Here is a 24,841-nt window from a genome sequence, read left to right as displayed (position 1 = left end):
CTTCCAACTGATGCATAACTTGGGGGGGGGGGGAGGAGGAGGAGACACAAAAATAAAAAACAATGTGTTAAAGACAGTTTTTGATAAGCCTTTTACCAGTGTTTTTCTTATTGCTTTTCCTCCATGTGATAGAATTGTAAATATAGCTTGAATTTATTCTGTGAAATATTAGCTTCTAGCCTCATAAGAGCAATTTAAATTTAACAAAAATTTTAGGTCTTGAAGTCTTATTTCAAATACAATAATACAATTACAACGCCACAACAGGCAAATTGCCCAACGAGGTGGCTGCTTAAGAACATCATGGATCCCCGAGCCCCTACCTACTACTGCTACACCACACATGCACCCCCCCCCCCAACGAATCGGTACCTGCGGGAATGTGCGTGTACGTGTAGTGCAACCTGACGTAAAGTTTGTTTCTGTGTAATGCTTGTTATGTGTAGTGCTGTCATCTGCCCCCAGTTTTACAAACTATGAGTGAAGTGTTATGGTTGAATGATTTACCGTTGTAGGACTGTTGCTCTCTGTGGTCACAATCAGTGTTTGTGAAATTGTGTTCTGTTAGTCATGTGTAAGTGCTACATAGTGGCCTCATTTTCTTTGGATATTTTCCTTTATTTATAATTAATTTTTGAAAATCGAGAATGTAAAATAGAACAATTAGCATTAAATAAATGCTACACCATTGATATTTATTCACGTCATTATATTGCCATCTAATAAAAAATAATATTTATGTTTAGTTTCACAATAATGCAATGATTATTAACTGTGACTATGCGTATTTGGGGTTAGTTTTATAGCAGCAGTGTTCGGCTTCAGCTTGATGCATAGAACTGATTATTAAAAAAAGGCTGGAGTTTCGATCCCTTCTGCGGAATAAAAAATATATTTTTTGTATTAAAATAATGTGCCGTAAGTGCTCAAGCAGTCGGGCAGTCTTAAGAGCATCACAGACTTTCCTGGGCCAAATGATTTTTCTGAGCCCTACCACGTAAATTCAGGAAAATTTCAACCAGATCTTATTTTTGTGAATCTAATGTGACAATGCCTTAAGACGACACTGTCGAACAGCCAATGTTTACGCAACAAAAACACTGCGATGACGACGTTATTGAGAGCACTGCTGTGGTGCTTTTAGTGAAATTTCTAGGAGGCCAAAATAGCGCTAAAGACGCCAAACGGGAAAGCGCCGTTGCTAATGCGCTATTCTCGATGGGCAGTTGCTTGGCGATCTGGATTATACTGCACCTGTACCCAAAATAGTTTCGATTAAATCAAAAGTACCAAAGCTGTTCCCAGGGCGTAATTTCTTTTATAGAGCATTTGTTAGATGTTTTTAAAGCATAAAAATCCTAGCCCTAACTAGCAATTAATGTAACTAGTCACAAAAGAAGATTATACCCAAGGCTTCCCCATGGATGCCTTCCTTAACAGTCTTCATGGCTTGTCTGAAGTACTGGTCTTGCTCTTCGCTATGCACTTCGACTGCCTTCCTTGAAGGACCCGGCTGTTCATCATTTTGCTCGGCGGGCGCCATCTTTTCATCCTTAACGTCGTCCAGCTTTTTGAAATATTTGAGGATTTTCTGTTCTGATGCGTCGCCCGGTTTCGAGTTTTTGAAATTCTTCGCGGATGAATGGAAATATCTGGTATCCTTTCCTTTACGCTGGGCCTGTTTGTGAGGATTTTCGCGACCACGTGCGAATCTCTTCCGTGATTGACGACAGGTTATCTTACCACGATGATTTGGGCGTCTATTTTCTCGCGAATCATCCATCTTGATTAAAGCACCAGCACAATTCAGCAAAAATTAGTCACTTTGTTTTATAATCAAACGCGGTCGTTGCTGAAGGATAAGATCGATAGCGCCTTTACATTGGCTGACACCTTTCTTTCTATAAGATTTTATTTCAAAAAAACATCGAATGCAAAAAATAGACCCAAAATATTTGGACTTTATATACTGGCGGCATTGAGCTATAATACAAGATATACAGAAGACTGGATGTTGTGAAGATATTTATTATTTGAGATGTTAATTTTTTAAGGAAGGAAAAAACTCATCTCTGCCCCTACCGGGAGTCGAACCCGGGTCCCTCGATTGCCGGACGAGTGCTCTGACCACTAAGCTACAGAGGAGATAGAGATTTTCCTTCGCTAGAGCGTATATATGCCGAACGGAACCGTGCAATGGACGGTGAACCGATCAGCTAATAGCTCATGGACGACGAACCACCAGATAGCTATATATATGACATGAATGTCGCTCTCCACTTCTTAATACAAGATACTCTACCGGGTTCGACTCCCGGTAGAGGCAGAGATGAGTTTTTTCCTTCCTTAAAAAATTAACATCTCAAATAATAAATATCTGCACAACATCCAGTCTTCTGTATATCTTGTATTAACAAGTGGAGAGCGACATTCATGTCATTGAGCTATAAGTTTACTTATACACTGGTGTAAGAAATTAAGAGAATTTGCAGACCTGGTCGATTATCTCTAGAACTACTGTACCGATTTTAATGAAATTTGATATGTACATACATTGATGCAATACAAAAGAAATAACCATTGAATAATTGTAATACACATGCATGATCGTGCGTAACACTCGTTGGAGTCGGAAGGTATGAAACAGCGGTTGCAGAATAAACAAAAAAATGGGTTAATAGATGGGTTGATAGGGGGGTATGGTCCCCCTCTTACAGATATACAGGTCTCGCAGCGTGATTTCATACTTGAAATAAGGCAATTTATCATTTCCTGTGGCAATTGATCCCACTCGTTCAGCAGCGCTGTTTTCATTCCCTGGATGGTTCCCGGAGGGGGGGTTGCGAGTTGCAATTGCCCTCCCCAGATCGTCCCAGACATGCTCTATAGGGTTAAGGTCTGGAGATCTGGTTGGCCAATCCATCCGGCAAATATCCTCACTCTCTAGAAAATCGTCGAGCAGAAGAGCTCTATGTGGCCTCGCGTTATCGTCCATTAAAATGAACTCAGGGCCAACTGCACCCCTTAAAAGGCGAACATAGGGTTCCAAGACCTCATCCCTATACCTCATACCAGTCACAGTGCCTCTTTCAAAGACATGGAGAGGTGTGCGGCCATCCAACATGATGCCTGCCCAGACCATTAAACCTCCTTCGCCGTAATGGTCGATTTCACGGACATTGTAGGGTAGGTAGCGGGTCCCTGGTTCTCTCCATATGAACGTACGGCGAGAATCGGTGCTTAGGCTGAACCGGGACTCATCAGTGAAGAGAACGGTCGCCCATTGATCCAATCTTTATGCTCTCTGCACCATGATAAACGGATTCTCCTGGTCTTCTTGCAAACAACCCTCTCTCATGAAGTCTTTTGGAAACAGTCACCCTTGATACACGGGGTTCTGTGGCTGCAAACAAGTCACGAGAGAGCCGAGAAGCTGTAGCACTCCTGTTACGCCTCGCTATAATCGACAAATGGCGATCTTCTCTGGCCATCGTGGCTCTTGGACGACCTTGCCCAGGCTTTCTCTCGATGGATCCGGTATCCTGGAACTGTTTCCATAAGTTACACACGACGCTGGGCGTTAAATTGAACTCTCTACAAATGTGGACTTGAGATTGGCCTGCTTCTAGCCTCCTCACAATTCGCCACCTCATTCCATCATCTAAACGTTGGTGGTTACTCATTTTTACTGTTAAAATTTGAAATTAACCGATTGCTGCAAAATAACACCAAGAAATTCGCCGAGGTGTGCTAGCGAACGAAATGCGTCTTAACTTACGCACGCTTATAAAGTCTGTTTCTCTACTGGCTCCGCCTACACACACGTGTACGCGTACGTATTTGACGTACAAGATTTGCATTTTCGTCTAGAAGCAGTGGTTTTACATTCAGTTCAGTTCTTTTCATGAAATTCGATAAAATATGCAAATTCTCTTAATTTATTTCACCAGTGTAGCTCAGTGACTGGCGGTGTACTAATGCAATTTGGAGGACATGATGGCACCTGCTGCCGTCTATCCAATAATTCGACAACTTGGCTAAGGAACAGAAAAATAAAATTGGACTCGTGCTGCTCTTTATTGTTCCAAAACCAAGCGAAAAACTACAATCTAGTATTATCTCTAAACCATAGATGACAGCAACCTTTGAATAATATAGGATTTTTTTTTTCACTACTATAGTCACAGTGGTCCGAATTTTTTATCAACAACATAGCGGCGCGCTTTTCAATTATGTCACGCCAAAGCTGTATTAAGGACTCTTTAATACAGCTTTGAGCCAAGCCCAAATGATAGATAGATAGATAGAACCGCTCACAGCCCCGGACTGATGCAAAGCACCTTGCTTCCGTTCCCTCAAAAGAGGCAGAGTTGTGGTGGCTCCCCTTGCCCCGTGCTCGCAAGTTTCGAATTACTCGCGTCGTTCTCCCCAGGAAGACAGCCATCAACCAATGCAAGCCCAAATGAAATGTTCCCAAAGATATTGCTGATATAGGCTACGAGATAAGAAACTCTCCCCAAAAAAAGGTGTCAGTTGAGAAAAAACCGCGCCGATTGTTCAGATAATCGACCCTTACAAGTACACAAAAATCTAGAAACCAAGGGCGGAGCGGGGGGGGGGGTCTCCCCCGAAATGTGAGAAAATGGTCGAAAAAAGGGGAAAAAAATGGCCAAATCTATTGTTCTCTCCCTTTGGTCTCCCCTCCGAAATGAAAGTGGTCCCCCCCCCCGAACGAAATTTCTGGCTACGCCCCTGCTACAAACATACGTTACTGATATAATATGATCAGTCTTGACCAGCACCTCATCCTAGAGAAAGAGGACTCTATCCATCGAGATTATATTAGTAATTTAACTTCGAGGACTCTATCTCTAGAAGGTACTGACCAGACCCAACAGCCATGGCTCCTACATTTTAGAGCGGGGCCCCTAGGCTGGAGCCTTTAGCGGGTCCCCAGACCAGACTTTTCACGGACCCTTTTATAGTTAGCTTATAGCGTGAAAAAACGAAAAATGATGAGAAAATCATCACTGTCCCCATGATTAGCCAACCCCGCCCTTGTGGGGGGCGATGGAAATAGCTTTTCCCTCCTCTTAGTTATAGGCTGGGACCATGGCCCCCACATCCTGCAGCGGGGCCCCTAGGCTGGGATCTTTTGCTGGCCCCTCGGTCAGACTTTTAACGGGCCCCTTCTGCTGTTAATTTATAGTGTGAAAAAGCAAAAAAATGATGATAACCGTCCCGGGCCCCAGGGCTAGAGCCCTGTCAGCCCCCCCCCCTCTATGTGGGGGCCATGGCTGGGACTGTTACCTGTCTGGAAGATAGAAGAAAAGTACCACATGAGGTGGGACGTCAAGGACGAGAAAAATTTGTTTGCTCTCAAAAGCAGGGAAAAAACAAAATAGAGAGAAATCCACTATCAACACTGCTTTTGGCAAAAACCGCAACACGTCAAAGCCACAAATTTCCCGCCGAACGTTCTTCAAACCAGCCCAATTTGGCGGAAAATTACCAATATGGCAACCTTGGGCTCATGACATTGCCATTACGTCAGTTTCGCAGATTTCCCACACATTCGAAAAATATATACAGGGTGTACCAAAAACTCGTGAGCAATTTAAAAATTCATAAAAAGTGAAGGAATTTTTATATTTGAATGTGCAGTTTGGAAAAAATTTCTTCTCACGAAGGGGAATTTTTTTCGGCACAGAAAAAAAAATTAGTTCCACTTTTTGTCCATAGAACGCGCAACGATTTGCATGAAAGCAAATCGCTGGAAATATGCGAATCAGAGTCCTATAAAATTCAAGGGTGCACGATTAATAACGATAGTTGAATTTTCCTGTGAGACTGGCGCATGAGGTTTTCATCGTGATATTAACATTGGTGAATGAAATACTATAAGTGAAGTTGTTTTCCTTCAACCAGGAATCACTGGCTGAAATTTTACGAACTTTTCGGACGCAGAAGAGATTAAAGAAAGGTTCAGGCTCAGAAATCTGGGATTTGCTTACAAGCAGCGCTCTCTATGGACAATAATGTGAACTTAATTTTTTTTTCTGCACCAAAAAAATCCTCTTTCATAAATAAAATAAATGAACGTAATAAATGCAAATCATTCAATTTGTAATTGTTTCAATCTATTTATGGGACACACTATTTCGATGGGACATACTGCGTGGTAAACGTTTTATTTTGTATAGAAATTATTCGGCCACTGTGGTGTCGAGTGGTTATAGTGCCGGACTCGTGATGCGAGGATCCGGGTTCGAACCCCACAGTGGTGGTCGGCTGAAGTTGGTTTTCTGTGGTTCCCAACTTCAAGGCGCAAATGCGAGCCGATCTCCCCGTTAAAAAGTCTCGCCACAGAGAGCAACAGTCCTACAACGGTAAATCATTCAACCATAACACTTCACTCATAGTTAGTAAAACTGGGGGCAGATGACAGCACTACACATAACAAGCATTACACAGAAACAAACTTTACGTCAGGTTGCACTACACGTACACGCACACGCACATTCCCGCATGTACAGATTCGTTGGGGGGTTCCGCGGGGGGGGGGTGCATGTGTGGTGTAGCAGTAGCAGGTAGGGGCTCGGGGATCCATGATGTTCTTAAGTCAGCCACCTCGTTGGGCAATTTGCCTGTTGTGGCGTTGTATTTGTATTTGTATTTAAAAATTCATAGCAATACCTTATTGAATTTTTCGGTGATTTCAGCAATAATTTTCAATTCTTTGCTGGTGATGACTCCTTTGGAATAGTTGGAGATTTTCCGTATTTCTCTCGAGGAAATATGGTCAGCCTTGTTGAACCAACCATCTGGAAACTTGGATAGAGACCTAAGCAACAGACTCTCATGTATGTAGTGGTAGTAATAAGTATATACTCTATCACCGCTGGTCCGGCAAGTGTGGATTTACATTTGTGGGGTTCAACGCCACCGCAGCCCCCTTTCTGCAGCTGTAATGATAAGAAATTTTTCAGAGTCTATGACGTCATCCGAGGGGGTTGGTAGGGGTTAAGGCACTACCTCCTATAAGGCGATTGGATATTGTAGTGGTTAAGGCGACTTGATAAGGGTAGTCCTTTTTCTAGTGGCTATAGTAGGGGTTGCGTTATCAAACTAAATATTTAAATATCTACTGTGGGTTGTTCTTAAATTATCGTTTTTTTCCTAACTTACTTTTTTTCAACCAACTCGTTAGGGATCTTTCCCAAATTATCTTTTGAATTTTTTTTTTTCATTCGCCCTAACATGTGACGTCGCAATCCCATGAAGTGGTCATTCCTTTGGAAAACTTTTTCTAGAGGGGTCGTTCTTAAATTATCGTAAGAGGGACCTTTCTTAAATTAAACTTTTATATGTGAAAACTTTGACGTCACATCACTCCCTAAGGTTCTTTGTGGACATGGCGTCAAGTCTGAAAGTTGGTTTTTTTCCACGGGGGTCATTCCTAAATTATTATTTTTTTCGTTTCTTAAAAAGTTTTCAATGCCATCTTTTTTTCAAAGCTGATGACGAAAATTAAAGTTTCCAACGCTAATCGTCATTAAATTATCGTTTTCCTTTTTTTTTTTTTCAAAGAGGTTGATGAGATAGAGGGTTTATTCTTAAATTATCTTTTTTTCTTATGTAATATCAGTCATGCTAAATATTTCTTTTCTCTATTACATAATTCGAGTACATATAAAAATATATGTACACAGTGATCACCAATTCACTTTGACCACCAACTTTGAGGGAGAGGAGACATCTTTTCATTTGAGAGGAGTGTAAAAATATATAAAGGACTATGAAAAAAATAAATCGGAAATGCCCACGTAAAAAAAAAAAAAGCTTGTTTTTTTTCGTTTTTTTTTAGAACCTGGTGGATAATCGCAACAAACACGCCAAGTTGCCACCTGCCATAAAAAATAACGTCTTTGAACACGTCTCGAAATTGACGTGATAAAAATAGTCATTACATCCATTTTGAAAACGTCAAAAATGACGTCGAAGACCATATGCAATCACTTCTACTTTTGGATACTTTTGGAAGATAGATGACGTCATACGAAGAGGAAGAAGTTGTAAGAGCTTTCCCGATTGGGAACCTAACCTCAACGTCATAAAACTATGCCTTATCCCGGCGCAAATCTATGGGGGAAATCGTGGTGATCACCCCCTCCCCCCAAGCGAAATGCGATAATTCATGAGATTTTCGGAACTTCTATAACATAATATTGCAATTAAAAGTTCAAGAAAACTGTGACTAAAAAACGAGTAAAACCACGACATTTTAAAAAAAATCGGGATGGAGGAAAAAAAACCGAAAAAGTGAACTGTCACAAAAAATACGGGACAAAATCCAGGACATATGGTCACCATTATTGAGACAAACTTTTAACGAATTTTAAAATCACCCCTCCCAACAGCGAGCCCTATATCCGCTCATGGCCTTATCCGAACGCGCCACCACAACAGTGCGTGCTACTGTCACATCAGTTACAAGCCGTCAATAGCTAACGCTGTACACTGGGAGTAGGTTACCCAGGACCATCTCAACACCATCGTGGGCCCCGGGTAAATTTATCCTTAGGGTGGCACTTATCATCTGGATGAAAATACCAACATACCGATTTACATACTTTTCAAAATCATAGCACCAGATCTCTTCATCATAGAGCCCTCCCCCTTTCTTCCCAGAGAATAAAGGTGCTGTTGACGCTGGAAGACCTTACAAGCTCCGTTCACATTTGAAATAGAAAAAGCGGGTTTAAAACCCGCTTCAAAAATTTTCACCAATGACTGCTCTCCATTCCTTTCCTTACGAAGGAAAAAAGTCGTCGAGCGGGAGCTAGAACTCCTAATGCTACCGCAATATATGCACATGTGAACGGGGCTACAATAACGCTCAAGCTAAGCAACAATTGGTATTAAACATTTGCAACGCTTCCTATGCTCCCGAGACCCGGCAGAATCAAAGCTAGAGTGGGGCATGCGGCAGAAGGGGAAAACTGCCTCGGGCGCCAAATATTAGAAAATATAAGAAAAATACCGTTGACTTTTACAGTGGTAGAGGGAGAAAAATTTGCCCCGTTCAGAACACTCGCATCCCTGGAGTTATTCCTTTTTCTCTTTCAGAAGTAGAAAAATTAAGTGAAACTCCTCATTCCTTTATAAATGACCTCTATTTAAAAGCATCTTCTTAAAAAAATATCGTATAAATATAAGTCCGTTAAAACAAGCAATAATCTCAACCAGAATCTCGCTATTACGAACAATTCGCGAGTGGTTTTTAAACCTAATGTTAAAGATACAAAAAATGTTCACTTATAGCGAGATATTTATGAACGAAAATCAGAACATACATTCGCTATAAAGACAACGAATAATCTCGAAAAGAAAATATGTTTTACTTTCACTTTTTTTTACGAATTATACATAAAATAGTGGCATGTTTGTTAAAATTTCTTCACTATATTCATAGGTGTTTATAAACGGGGCATATATGTCAGTACACTCCTCATAGATAAGAAGGCCACATGCTGTATCTTATCCTCTTGTTATCTAAAAAGGAGGTGGAAAATACATAATTTTACCTGTGGGTGTGGTTGGGCAAGTGGAGCATAACTTCTGGTTTTGACATCGTTGGGTTTTGACATTACCCTATCCTTTCGTGGATTCGTCGTTCAAACTGGACAGGGCAAACAGGCCTTAATCATTTTCTCTGCTCTAAGTGTTAGGGGCCATGAAGTATTAAGTCAGCATTGATTTGGTGGTGGGGGTTTCCAATTTGCTGACTTTTGATGATAGGGGTTGGGGGTTGGATGATACTTATGCCATCACTCACCCTTTAGAAAAATATGAAATACACTGGTGAAATAAATTAAGAGAATTTGCATATTTTATCGAATTTCATGAAAAGAACTGAACTGAATGTAAAACCACTGCTTCTAGACGAAAATGCAAATCTTGTACGTCAAATACGTACGCGTACACGTAGAGAAACAAGCTTTATAAGCGTGCGTAAGTTAAGACGCATTTCGTTCGCTAGCACACCTCGGCGAATTTCTTGGTGCTATTTTGCAGCAATCGATTAATTTCAAATTTTAACAGTAAAAATGAGTAACCACCAACGTTTAGATGATGGAATGAGGTGGCGAATTGTGAGGAGGCTAGAAGCAGGCCAATCTCAAGTTCACATTTGTAGAGAGTTCAATTTAACGCCCAGCGTCGTGTGTAACTTATGGAAACAGTTCCAGGATACCGGATCCATCGAGAGAAAGCCTGGGCAAGGTCGTCCAAGAGCCACGACGGCCAGAGAAGATCGCCATTTGTCGATTATAGCGAGGCGTAACAGGAGTGCTACAGCTTCTCGGCTCTCTCGTGACTTGTTTGCAGCCACAGAACCCCGTGTATCAAGGGTGACTGTTTCCAAAAGACTTCATGAGAGAGGGTTGTTTGCAAGAAGACCAGGAGAATCCGTTTATCATGGTGCAGAGAGCATAAAGATTGGATCAATGGGCGACCGTTCTCTTCACTGATGAGTCCCGGTTCAGCCTAAGCACCGATTCTCGCCGTACGTTCATATGAAGAGAACCAGGGACCCGCTACCTACCCTCCAATGTCCGCGAAATCGACCATTATGGCGAAGGAGGTTTAATGGTCTGGGCAGGCATCATGTTGGATGGCCGCACACCACTCCATGTCTTTGAAAGAGGCACTGTGACTGGTATGAGGTATGGGGATGAGGTCTTGGAGCCCTAAGTTCGCCTTTTAAGGGGTGCAGTTGGCCCTGAGTTCATTTTAATGGACGATAACGCGAGGCCACATAGAGCTCTTCTGCTCGACGATTTTCTAGAGAGTGAGGATATTTGCCGGATGGATTGGCCAACCAGATCTCCAGACCTTAACCCTATAGAGCATGTCTGGGACGATCTGGGGAGGGCAATTGCAACTCGCAACCCCCCTCCGGGAACCATCCAGGGAATGAAAACAGCGCTGCTGAACGAGTGGGACCAATTGCCACAGGAAATGATAAATTGCCTTATTTCAAGTATGAAATCACGCTGCGAGACCTGTATATCTGTAAGAGGGGGACCATACCCCCCTATCAACCCATCTATTAACCCATTTTTTTGTTTATTCTGCAACCGCTGTTTCATACCTTCCGACTCCAACGAGTGTTACGCACGATCATGCATTTGTATTACAATTATTGAATGGTTATTTCTTTTGTATTGCATCAATGTATGTACATATCAAATTTCATTAAAATCGGTACAGTAGTTCTAGAGATAATCGACCAGGTCTGCAAATTCTCTTAATTTCTTACACCAGTGTATTTTATGACATCTTATATTCGGTGAGCCAAAACCGAGAGAACCTTTCGCTAGTTCGGGGGCCACTTGAACTAACATTCTTCCAGTTCGTAATTCCTCTATAGAGCCACTTTATAGTGATCTCTAAATGTTTCGCTGATCCAAGTGATCGGGAAATGTGCCTGGGCCGCTTAAGTACTCTGGAACTGTGCCATGCATCATTCAAGTGATCCGCAATTATGCCGCGGATCGCAAAAGTAATTTGCGAATGTGCCGTGGGTAACTTGAGTGATGTAGAGCTGCACTGGGGGCCGCTTAAGTGTTCTAAAACTGTGCGACGTGTCACTTAAGGGGGATCTCTAAATATGCCACGGATCGCTTAAGTGTCCTGAAACTGTGTTGCGGGTCAATTAAGTGATCTGTGAATGTGCCACGGGCCTTAAATGCTCTGGAATTCTGCCATGGGCCACCTAAGCGATCTGTAAATGTGCCACTTTGTTAATTTTTACAAAATTTGGTTTGAGGGGGCAGGCCACATCAGATAACTCCCAGGGCCACATTTGTTCCGTGGGCCAATGGTTTACCATGCATGGCTTAGAGCAGTGGTTCTCCACCGGTGCTCTGCGGAGCTCTTAGGGCTCCTTGTGCACTCTCCAGGGGCTCCGCTGCCGCTCGAGGGAAATAAAAGAACAAGTAAAATTAAAAAAAAAATTATGAATATTTTTGAACAGTAAAAATAAATCAGTAACTTCGATGAATAATTAAAAAAAATGGCCCTATGGGACTCCGCCATAGAATTTTTTTTACTAGAAAGGGCTCCACACACACACACACACACGCGCGCGAGTCAAAAAAGGTTGAGAACCGCTGGCTTAGAGGATGGGTCACAACGAATTTCTAATAAAGAAATTTTGAGTTCTAATCCTTCAAATAGCATTGAAACTGCCAGAAATCAATTATAAGGGGTCATTCAAGTATTACGTAAGCAGATTTTCTGCCATTTTTGATCCCCTCCCCCCCCCCCCCCCCCTTGTCAGCAAAATTTCGTCAGCAGCTTAGAATATTTCATATTTTCAAAAAGGGGTGGTTGATGACGTAAGCAACCTTCAAACCCCCCTTGTCATCAAAAGTCAGGGAATCCGAAACCCTTTCCCCCTCTCGATGCTGACGTAATACTTGAATGACCCCTAATAACGTACAAAGATATTTTCTTTCGGAATTTGAATTTTTTTGAAAAAATTTTTTGCATAAAAAATAAATTTTTGATCGTCTGGAGGGGACCCATCCCGCATACGTCTCTGATTCCACCAATATGCACTAGGAGGTAGGGAGCAGAGATGACGAAATTTTGCTGACGCGGGGGGGGGGGGGGTCAAAAATGGCTAAAATTTGCTGACGTAATACTTATACTGTCCCTTATTGGAAATTTTTAGCTACAGTGCAACTGAATACTCCAGTTGCAGAAACTGCTGCATTCCATAAAGTGCAATATTTTTTACGCAGTCAACTTTGTGTATGCATAAGCAGCTAATTCTAGATGCATATTTCAGCAAAAGTACATCAACATAAAAGAAAAAAAAGAAGGCAAATTTATCAACTTTGCGTTGACTTTCTCTTTGGCAATTTGTAGCCAATTTATATGTTTCGAAACATACAAATGGAGCGTAAAACAAACTAGATCAATTTTCTACTACTTAACCGTATATGCACCTCATCCACATTCCTCTACGGAATTTCTAATGAATTGGTACATGCTGGAATGGACGTGTTGTGAACCTAACGTGAAATTTGTTTCTGTGCAATGCTTGTTATGTGTAGTGCTGCCATCTGCCACCAATTTTTCCATCTATGAGTGAAGTCTAATTATTGAGATACGTAAATTTCGTAAAAAAATTATAAAAATCAGAAATTTCGCATTTATTCGCAGTAATGAATTCCAAATGACAAATTTCACATTCGTTCACAAAAAAACCCCCTCTCGAATACATAAAACATAGCCGTTTAAAAAAACCGGCCGTATTACCAGAAAGTGTTAAAGTACTTAGTTGAAATCACATTGCAGTATATAATATACGCTCTCTCCTAATTTAACCTTGTTTTTCAAATGCTTTACTGTAGCATCTTTTTCCGAAATTCCAAAAAGTTGCATATACAGTCGAGTACACTTATAAAATAACCCGGATATAACATAAACCGTGGATATAAGATGCCCATAACAAATATGGATGTCATATATTTCAAAAATACAGCAACCCAATTAAATTGCAATTGCTCTGGAGATATAACACTCTCCGAGACCGTCCATCCCTTTGGGAAAGAGCGCAAACCCTCCCAAGATGGTCTCTCTGGGCGGTCAGTGGTGTCTGTCTGTGGATATAACAAACCAAAAGAATGGTTTTAACTAAGAAAATAATCCGGATATAACATACTGCAAAAAAACGCTGATAAAAAAGTGAAAAAAACAGACTTTTTTGTGCAACATTTTATTGTATATGCGGATGATATCTTGACGTTTTACCACAAAAAAAAAACCTAAATTTTTTCACTAATTTTTTCATTGCCGGAATAGTTATATTTCTCATCAACAGATGGCACTAAATATGCGATTTAGCGCTACTTGTCGAGAATAAATGTAACTATTTTGGCAATAAAATTTTTGGCATTTAATAAAATCCTGTCTTTCCGTGAAAACTGTATCATCTTTTTATGATTTTCGAACTATTGGATTTTTGTTTGTTTTTATTACTTTGTGTTTTATTGGTGGTGGTGATTAAAGAAAATTGTTGTAAATAAACTCGTTCACTGTTGAAAAGCTCTGCTAATTCCATTGTATTATTGATATATTGGTGATATAAAATTCATAAACATCAGAGGGGTTATTTTTCTGAATTTTTAAATTGTATACTGCTGTCAACTTCAAAGGGAAAAACCGTTTCCATCAACTCAAAAAAATCATTAACATTTCCAAAAATGTCTGAATATTGTATATCTTGCGTTTTCTAATACATTTTCATATAACTTTTCAGATATCAACCAAAAACTATACATTCAGGCTATATTATTTATTATAATATTACGTATTTCAATTATGTTTTTCGTATAAGCTTATTTTGTCCATGACAATCTCAAAAAGGCCTATATGCTACATAAGCTAATTCCACCGCCTCGCTTATAGCGTGCACGTTGATTAGGGGTCATTCAAGTATTACGTCAGCATCGATGGGGGGGGGGGGGGTTACGATTTGCTGAATTTTGATGACAAAGGGGAGGGGGGGGGGTTTGGATGATGCTTACGTCATCAACCACCCTTTATGAAGATATGAAATATTCTTAACGGCATCTTATTCGGTGCGCCAAAAACGGAAAACAACCTTTCAATAGTTATTGGGCACCTGAACTAACATTATACCTATTGATAAGTCCCCTACAGAGCTACTTTAGTGATCTCTAAATGTTATACGGATTCTTCAAGTGCTCAGGAAATGCGTGCGGGCCGCTTAAGTGCTCTGGAAATGTGTCACGTATCACTCAAGTGATCCGTAATTATGCCACGGATCACTTAACTAACTTGGGAATGTTCCGCGGATAACTTGAATGATGTAGGATCGCGCTGGGGGCAACGGAAGTGCTCTAAATCTGTGCCACATGTCACTCAAGGGATCTCTAAATGTTCCACGGATCGTTTAATTGTTCTGTAACTGTGTCGCGGGTTACTTAAGTGATCTTTGAATGTGAAAGTGATCTTTGAGGCCTACTTCAGTGATCTGAAAATGTGCCACGGGCCACTGGAATTGTGCAATGGGTCATTTAAGCGATTTGTAAAAATGTGTCGCTAAAGTTCATTTTTACAAAATTAGGTTTGAGGTGGCAAGCCACATCAGATAACCTTCAGGGCCACATTTGGTATACGGGTGAAGGGTTTACTATATATGGCTTAGAGGGTGGGTCGCAATGAATTTTTTAAAGAGAAATTTCGAGTTCTTACCCTTCAAATAGCATTGAAATTAACAGAAATATATTATAACAACATATAAATGTATTTTCTTTCGAAATTTTAATTTAAAAAAAAAGTTTTCGCATTAAAAATTTTTTATTTTTTTGTTTGGGGGGGGGGGAAGCGCACGAGCCACTATGCCCCCTCCGGCGTACGTTTCTGATCCCACCATTATGCGTTAGTAGGTAGGGGGCAGTGATGACGAAATTTTGCTGACAAGGGGAGGGGGTTAGAGTTTTGCTGTGTGTGTGTGTGACTTTTGCTGATAAGGGGGGGGGGTCAAAAATGGCTAAAAATTTGCTTACGTAGTACTTGAACGGCCCCTTATTACAAACACTTCTCAAATCACAAAGGGGCTTTGTTATAACCGAACGACTGTATTCACATCTAACACAATGTCAGAGAGGAAAGAAGTGACGCCTGTGGTTTTCTTTTTAAGCACGCTCACAAGTACTGATCAAAATTATGACCTCCCCAATTGAGAAAATGTAAATTACCTAGATTTCGCTAAAAAGCAGTAAAAAATCAAATTTCGCATTTGTCGCGGTTACTTCGTAAATACAAAATTTACGTATCCCTACTAATGATTGAATAATAATTGTATCGTTGTAGGCCTGTTGCTCTCTGTGGTGCGACTTTTTAAAGGGGTGATCGGCTCAAAAAATAGAGATGCTGCTTCTTATCACCAATTGCACGGCACACATTGAATCTTTAAACTTAAAGTGCATTCGCATCGAATACATGTCTCCTAACTGCACGTCTGTTTTGCAACCATTTGACTGATGAATAATTAAGGTGGTGAAAGGAAAGTACCGTACGCAACTACTGAGATGTATTCGCAAGCTTGATAAAGAAATCGTAGTGAGACCTGACGTCAAGCAAGCTATTGATATGATAGCTGGAGTGTGGAAGGATATCGCACAAAAATTCATTTGTGATGGGTAGAAGAAAGCAAATTTAATCACAGCAGAATTCTGTGAAACAATAAATAAAGCTGACGAAAGTACATCCACCGATTTCCAGCCTTTGTGGGAACATATCGCAAAAGAAACGTCTGTTCTGAATAGACGCTGGATGATTTTTTTTCAGTGACGATGACGTCTTCACTTCGGAACCGTTAACAGACAACGATACCGTCCGTATAATACAAGAAAATAATGAACAATCACTTGCGGGCAGCAGTGACGAAGAAGAGCTTTCACTAGAGTATGCCTTGGTACCTACAGCATCTTAAACCTTCGTATTGTATCGTAAAGAATTTATGCCGGGGCCCTGCCCGTTGGGGCTTTTTTGCCGGCTTCAGAATTGGGCCTCATTGGGGGCCCTTATGAGATCTTAAGCTTTAAGCCGGGTTTACTTAGGAGTAGAACTTCTGCGCCGTGTGCGACGTGAAAACGATGATTGGTTAAAAACCTGAAATTCAGGTTTTTTTTTTTACCAGTCAGCGTTTTCACGCTGCGCGCTGTAGGAACCTGCTCCTAGGAAATCCTGGCTTTAGCTAGTTTGGAACTCTAAAACAATATTTATCAGATCAAGAGAACCTTCCGGACCATTTGTTTGAGCAAGCGGATACTTTAGAGCAGCGGTTCTACACCTTTTTTGACACGCGGAGCCCTTTCTAGTACATAATGTCTATGGTGGAGCCCCGTAGGCATTTTTTATTTCTCCATCAGTTTACTGATTTACTTTTATTATTTAAAAACTTCTTTTTTTTTTTTCGAATTTACAGATGATAACAAGGGGTTTTCCACCCGTAATTGTCAAATTCTCGAAATCATATTTTAATGATAGAGCTTTTCAAGTGAAAATAGGTGATCACATATCAAGGATCAAATCTTGAACCATATGTTCATAATATTTTCATGGACGATTTTCCTATGATGACAAATGGGCTACTGGGAATGTATGCTGATGATGTAATATTGCTTAAATCCAACAAAGATCCTGCAATTGCTCTCAGCGACATTCAAGATGAAATATATGATAGAAAGCTGGAATTATTTTAATAGGGCCAAGCTGAATCCGGATAAATACGAACTTATCTGGCTCACTACAAGGAGAAAACCTATTAATACTTCATTAAGTATAATGAATCGTAACATATCACACTTCTTCTCAAGAAATAAAATATCTTGGAATTACGTTTGATAATAGATTCAATGTCCGAAATCACACAGTAAATAGAATCAAATCAGCAACTATAACAATGAATCAGATCAGAAAATTCTTTTTTCCAAAATCCAAACTCAGCTTGAAAAATAAGTTAATAATGTACACACAAGAGTGATAAGACCAGCACTTCTTTATGCAGCACGAGCATGGATATATGCATCTAAGGGAAATATGTATCAAATGCAAATTTTTCAAAATAAAATACTCAGGAGAATCACTGGAGCTCCAAAATTTTTTAAATCATCTGATCTTCATAAAGAACTTGGAATTGAGTCAATCTTCAAATTTGTAAAGAGGACTTCAAAAAATTTCTACGACCGCGGAGCCCCTGGAGAGTTCACACGGAGCCCCAAGTGCTCCGCGGAGCACCGGTTGAGAACCGCTGCTTTAGAGGAATTGGTTATTTTCTCGGCTTCCGTAATACTTGTGCAAAAAAGATTATTTGCCTCCAAAATGTTAATTAAGTAAAATTTATACAAAAAACTTGAATGCTTAATTGATTGGAGTTGCTTTGTGCTATTTTTAAAATTCAACTTCATTCTTTCTATTATCTCGAACGTAAATAAGTATTTTTTTTCCCTTAGAATCAAATTCTGCTACAATGAATTTTTTTTTTTGCACTTGTTAAAATCGGAAATTCCTTTATAACGAAGTGATTTCTTCGGTCTCTTGGAGTTCGTTATAACGAGATTCGACTGTATTATCGAGTAATATAATCTCGATGATTTCCCTCCATTACGTGAAAATAAGGGACAATACCAATTATCGACAAAAGTGATGCTAACGGTAAGGAAAGTTGCCAATTATTGTTAAGATTACTGAAAATTGCTGATCATGGATAATGAAGCACTACCGAAAATCACAGTAAAATTAAATTAATTCTATGCAAGAAAAGAACAAGGAGGAAAGAAAAGTTTGTCAGAGGGATAACCATATTTATAGTCATAATTATCATAATATAATTTATAAGTTGGAAAAATATTTAATTCGTGATAAAAAATAAAAAATTAAAGTTATCTTCATTGAAAATACGTGAAATAACAGGACATTTTTGTACAAGAGTCGGGACGACCGAAATTGCATAAAAAATATAGAGATGCCCCGAGAAGTACCCAGAACCACTATCATGGTCCAGTGGTCATAGTGACGGACTCACATCGGGAAGATCCGGGTTCAAACCCCACCAGTGCCACAGTGGTGGTCAGTTGAAGTTGGTTTTCTGTGGTTTCCAAATTCGAGGCTTGAATGCGAGCCGATCTCTGGTTAAAAAGTCTCGCAGCAGACCTGCAATGGTACAATTTTCAGTCATTACCCTTCACTCTTTCACTCATAGTTCGAAATATAAATCGCGCAGCGCTATAACAAAATCACTTCATGAAGCTAACTTCACGTCAGGTTCACAATTACACATACGGTCACAGCTTCCAGCTTGGCGAAGGTCTTCCTACTACCTGCTTTTATCTCATTTGAGACCAAAGCCGCTTGTGCAGCTTTGTTTGAGACCGAGCGGCGGGCCATGTCCTGGTCAAGAAGAGAAAGTACCCGGACGTATAGGCGCTCCGAGAAAGCTCCGATGAAAATACTAGAAAAAACACGGAACATTACACGAAAATACAGGAATACCCCGGGAAATAGAGTAATACATGGTCATTCATTCATATCCATAAAATGGATTTTATGGGCGGGATGACAGAATTTCAGGAAAAGTAACGAATGGTCACAGACCACCATATGGAAAACTTAGTGGGTGTGTGGAAAAACGAGAGCCAAAATAAGGTTTAGAAAAGAGGTGAGTTCATGAACGGACGTGTTGTGTTTGCTCTTCGTGATTGAATTCTTTGTTTTGTGAATTTGTATTTTTTTTGCTCTAACAATTATCAAGTTAAGGAATATAGATTGAAAGACAGGCCTATTGTGTCGAACATTAGTGGTACCAGCGTTGGGTTAGTTGTCATCGAACAACGTCGGAAGACGTTTTCTAACTTCATACCCGTATTGAATACTTAATTTCAAGTTGTCTTCAGTTATTTATATGGCTTCGTAAATTGAAGCCACCATAGCTCTGGCGATAATGGCGGCAAGTTTAATGGAGACTCAAGAAGGGAATGGTAATGCAAACCAAGGTCAGGGTATTAATTTCCCTGTATGGTCATCTAATTATTCTGATAATGAAATAATAGATTTTTCAACAGACATCACTAGCTTCACCGTGAAATATCACGGAAATACCAGAATTCCGACGTCCAGACCTAATGATCTCAGAAGGAACTTTGTTAATATGATCAGCAATTCAGATCAAATTACTGAAATAAGGGTAGCCAAGAGCGGTGATCTTTTTGTTACTACTAATTCTGCATTGGTGGCGAAGGAGCTACTTAACATCAAAACTATCCTTGACATTCCAGTTGTTAACTCACTTCTAACCGATACACTATCTTCAAAATATATTGTGAGGAATATTCCAGTTGAAATTCCATTAGATGAAATTGCTAATGAGTTAATTCTAAATGGTTTTTACCCTTTGAATATCCGCCATATTCTACGAAACCAAATTCAGACACCAACTATTATTATTATTGCACTAGGGACTTCTGTGCCCATTGAACTTAAATTATGGTATCAGATCTTTAAGCCACAAAGATTTATAGAACGACCTTCCATGTGTAACAAATGTTTCAGTTTCTTTCACAAATCAAAATTCTGCCCAGTCAAGTCTCAAATCTGTTTATATTGTGGTGGTAACCATATTGCCAAAGATTGTGATAGTGAAAAGAAATGCATTAATTGTTCATCACCAGATCATCTTCCTACTGACAGAAATTGTCCAAAATATATCCATGAACAAAAAATTCTCAATTACAAGTCTGAACATAATGTGCCTATTCATGTAGCGAGGAGATTCTGTAAGCCAAATGAGATGTCATATGCCACTAGAGTGCAAACTTCGTCTCAACACATAGATTTATCTAATATCAAAAAAGATATCCAATCTCTTGTTGCAAAAGAACTGGCAGAAATAAAAGAATCAATAATGCTGGAAATCAAACAGTCTGTAGCTGAAATAATTACACAATCATTGAAAGAAATTGTACCAGAAATCATCTCCTGTATATCTAACCAGCTTCAGCCTATGTTAAAAGATCTTGTTAATTCTTCAAGAAAAAGATCGGCTTCTTCTGATGATCAATTGAGAGATGCAATTAGTTTCAATAGCACCATTTCTGAAACTGTTAAAGACAGACATGGTTCAAAGAGAAAGTCTTAACCTGTTTTTTATATTTGATTTTATGCCACATTTACTCATTGCCAAACTAATTTATAAATACTACTTTATTAAAAATTTACTTGAAGATTCGGTTTGAATCACACATGACTAACATCCATAGAATTCTTCAATGGAATTGTAGAAGTATTAAAAATAAGAAATATCATATTCTTCGTTTCATGAATGATTTTGATATCATGTGCTTCCAAGAAACATTTTTATCTGATGAATTATATTATTTACCTAATTTCCAAATATACAGATGTGATAGACTTAACAGTGGGAGAGGAGGTGTATTAATGGCTATCAGAAATAAGTTTCCATCAAACATTCTTTTCAAATATAACTCATCTGGTGTTGAAGCTCTTGTTATCAAAATTTATTTGCAGAATTTTCATTTCACCATTGTAAACTTATATATATCAGATTCTTCAAATATTATTAACGTCATGAATGTGATTTTTGATCAAATATCTCCACCTTTTGTTATTTTGGGTGATTTTAATAGCTCACATCCTGCATGGGGCTCATCCAGAACTGATAATGCTGGTCGTCAGCTTTATAATTGGTATCTTCAGAATTCTATTGGGCTAATTCAACCGCTTGCTCCAACTCATTACTCTTCACAATCTTCCAACTCAATTGATTTGAGTTTTTGTAGTACCGATTTAATTGGAAATATTACTTGGTCATGTGGTAACTCTCTGTATGACAGTGACCATATTCCAATAACATTAGAATTGAAAACTCAAGCAAGATCTACATCCATTATTCATAAATACACTAGTTGGAGAACATTTAATGACAGTCTGAATAACTATGATGAAAATATCACTTACTTTAATTTTGTGAAAAATAAACACATGGAAGCTCAAAGATCTTCAAATCGTCATCATTTCAAATACAATGACTACTTTGATGCTAATCTACGTATGCTGCTAATAGCAAAGAAACGATCATTTCGAAAATACAGGAGATGTCCATGTCAGGTATGCTGGATTAATTATAAGAAAAACTCAGCTATTTTTAAAAGAACTCTGAAAAATCAAAGAAATAAATCATTTGAAGATCAACTGTATAAACATGCAGCCTATCCAAAAATTTTTACTATTTTAAGAAGACTGAAAGTTATTCACTCCAAAGTATATGAAGATGAAAATTTGTTATTCTGTCATAACAATACAGTCATCAGTGATCCTTATAAACAAATTGAACTCTTACAGCAAACCCTCATCAAACCTTATATCCATAAAGACTTCGATTTTTTTTGTGGCCCTTGTCAAAACTTTGCCACAGATATGAATTCTCCAATACAAATTTCGGAATTGAAGACAGCAATTATTAAATCACCACATACAACTCCAGGTCCTGATTCAATTAACAGCAAGGCCTATTCATTAATTCCAGATGATCATCTAAAATTCCTCAATTCTGAACTTAATGAGATTTGGTCATCAGGCACCATTCCTTCAGATTGGAAGCAGGGAAAGATAATATTTCTTCTCAAACCCAACAAGACACCTACTTGCCCTTCATCATATCGACCACTTACTCTCACAAACACAATTATGAAGATTTTTGAACGCATTGTTTTATCTCGATTGAACTGGATATCACTGAAATATAAACTGTTCCCTTCAAACACATATGCTTTTAAATCTAAATCTGGGACACAAAATTTGTTAAATGATTTAAAGTGCAATATTGTCAATACTTTCAAATCTAAAGAGATTGGAATTTTAGTTTCTCTAGACATAAAGGGTGCATACGACTCTATAATACATTCTGCTCTTATATATAAATTTCAATCCACAGGTTTTTGTGGTGAATTTATTGCTTGGTTGAAAAGTTTCTTATCTGAAAGAAAATGTTATATTAGTTGGAGAAATCACAAGTCAAATCTAATCAATTTTGATAGAGGCCTTCCTCAAGGATCAGTTATATCACCATGGCTTTTCAATTTATATATGAATGATATGTTTGCTCAATTACCAAGTTCTATCCATCAATTTGTTTATGCAGATGACATACTGTTATGGTGTAGTGATAAAGACATTAAAATCTTAGAAAATAATATAAACAATGCATTGTTGAAGATTACTGATTGGTTAGGAAAATGGGGTTTTACCCTATCAGTTGAAAAGTGTTCATATAGTATATTTACAAAGAAAAATGTTATTGGTACTTGTAATCTGGCCATTAATAGGAACCCTCTGTCATTAGTACAAAACATCAAGATTTTGGGTGTCATCTTTGACCAGAAACTTACTTGGAATCCTCAGGTTGATCACATCCTAAAAAAAGGAATAAAAACATTAAACATAATTCGGATCATTGCTGGTCGTCTTAGAGGAGCCCCTGGTAGCAAACTCCTTGCTATTGCATCAAATATCATTTGCAGTTTTTTCAATTATAGTTCTTTACTCTGGCACAACTGTTCACAACGAAATTTAAACAGATGTGCAGTATTATATCGTCAAGTTCTCAGAATTGCAGCTGGATTACCCATTTCAACTCCAATACCATTATTATTAAGTATTTGTGGCAAACCTCCTTTTGAACTAATGATTATGAAATCTGTATCAAGACAAATTATTAAAGCCAGAGCATCAACGTACAACACCAGCTTCAAATTCATTAGTGCCAACTTAAATAATACAGCTGTGACTTCTTCTCTACCCATGTTTAGTTCTTCAGTCATAAATTTCATCCAGGACAATCATCTACTCATACCAGTTCAACCTATAGTTTTTGCTAATCCACCCTGGATCATCTCTAATATATCGTATACTACTGATGAACTGCCATTCCAGATTACGACAGATCCAAATTTGGTCAACCCTTTATTTCAACAATACGAACAATTACATTGGTCTAACTCAATTATAATTGCTAGTGATGCATCCAAATCAGTTCATACAACAATAGGAGTCTTTTGTAATAAAAATATGAGAACTTTCCAGGCTACAGTTCATGACTCTTCTTCTGTTTTTACAGCTGAGTGTCTTGCCATTGCTGTTGCTGCTTCAAAATTTATATCTGAAAAACGTCACTATGTTATATTATCAGACAGCAAATCAGCAATTTCTGCATTAGCCTCCATAAATCCAAAGTCACATTCAGCCATCTTTACTACACATCTCTCTTTAATAGATGCTTCTAGCCGGGCAGAATTCATTTCAATTGTCTGGTCACCAGGTCACAAGAACATCTCCTACAATGAAATTGCAGATAAACTGGCTCGAACTGCTGCTAATAATGCAAACCCTACTTTTCCAGATTTTTCATATGTTGAAGATGTGCTGAATTTGCTTGAGAAGTCATGGAACATCCACATTGAACGATATTTCAGATATCAGCTTCTTTATCCACTTGCATCACGTTTTTTTAATACTATTAATAAATATTCACCTTACTTTACGAAGAGAAAATATGAAACATTATTTTACAGATTATTATCAAACAGAGCCCCAACTAATGGTTATCTGTGCAGAATTAATCAGAAAGAGACTGCGAAATGTGACTATTGTGATGATCAAGAATCAAATGATCACTTCTTTTTTATATGCAAACATTGGAATAAATATCGCAATACCTTTTTCCAAAGTATTGGTATAAGAAATAATCAGAATTGTAATTGGAGAGGTATGTTTATTGCTCCTCCAAAATTATTTGTCAAAGGATTGGAAGTGTATTTATCTAAATGTAATAGATTCTGATTTTTTTTTTTTTTTTTTTTTTTTTTTTTCTTCTCAAAATTTGATAATTTGATATACATCCTGTTTTGAATAGTCAAATTTTTTTTTAATTTTTTTTTTTTTCTCTCTCTCTATCTCTCTCTCTCTCTCTCTTTCTTCCCCTCAAGTCCCTGATTAATCTGATGTAAATATCACTGATTTGTTTTTCCATCTACTCATGTCTTGCAAACATCGTTATAATTCTTGTATATATATATTTTTTTTTTTTTTTTTTTTTTTTTTTTTTTTATAATACATTTGTCTATTTTATGGAATTTATTTTTATTTTTTGCTTAATGTATTGTGATTTTTGTTATGAATAATTATGTTGGATCATACAAGTATGATTGTTTTTCTTGTATGT

The 24,841-nt window shown here is 38.5% G+C and overlaps 1 protein-coding gene across 1 annotated transcript in view; it reads right to left on the bottom strand.

Annotated features, from left to right (window-relative positions):
* The window catches only part of LOC149070616 (nucleolar protein 9), a 57,715-nt gene extending 55,814 nt beyond the window's left edge, over positions 1–1,901 (bottom strand). Inside the window, exon 1 of the mRNA XM_089248960.1 lies at positions 1,408–1,901. Within this exon, the coding sequence (XP_089105086.1) occupies positions 1,408–1,783 (376 nt within the window). The 5' untranslated portion in view covers positions 1,784–1,901. The remainder of the gene's footprint in view (positions 1–1,407) is intronic.
* Positions 1,902–24,841: the final 22,940 nt, after the last annotated feature.

This window comes from Pholcus phalangioides, unplaced genomic scaffold, assembly GCF_987345545.1.
Source record: "Pholcus phalangioides strain wild (caught in Gottingen) unplaced genomic scaffold, Ppha-v1.0 ptg000021l_1, whole genome shotgun sequence".
NCBI lineage: Eukaryota > Metazoa > Arthropoda > Arachnida > Araneae > Pholcidae > Pholcus > Pholcus phalangioides.
This window is presented reverse-complemented; position numbering and strand designations above follow the sequence as displayed.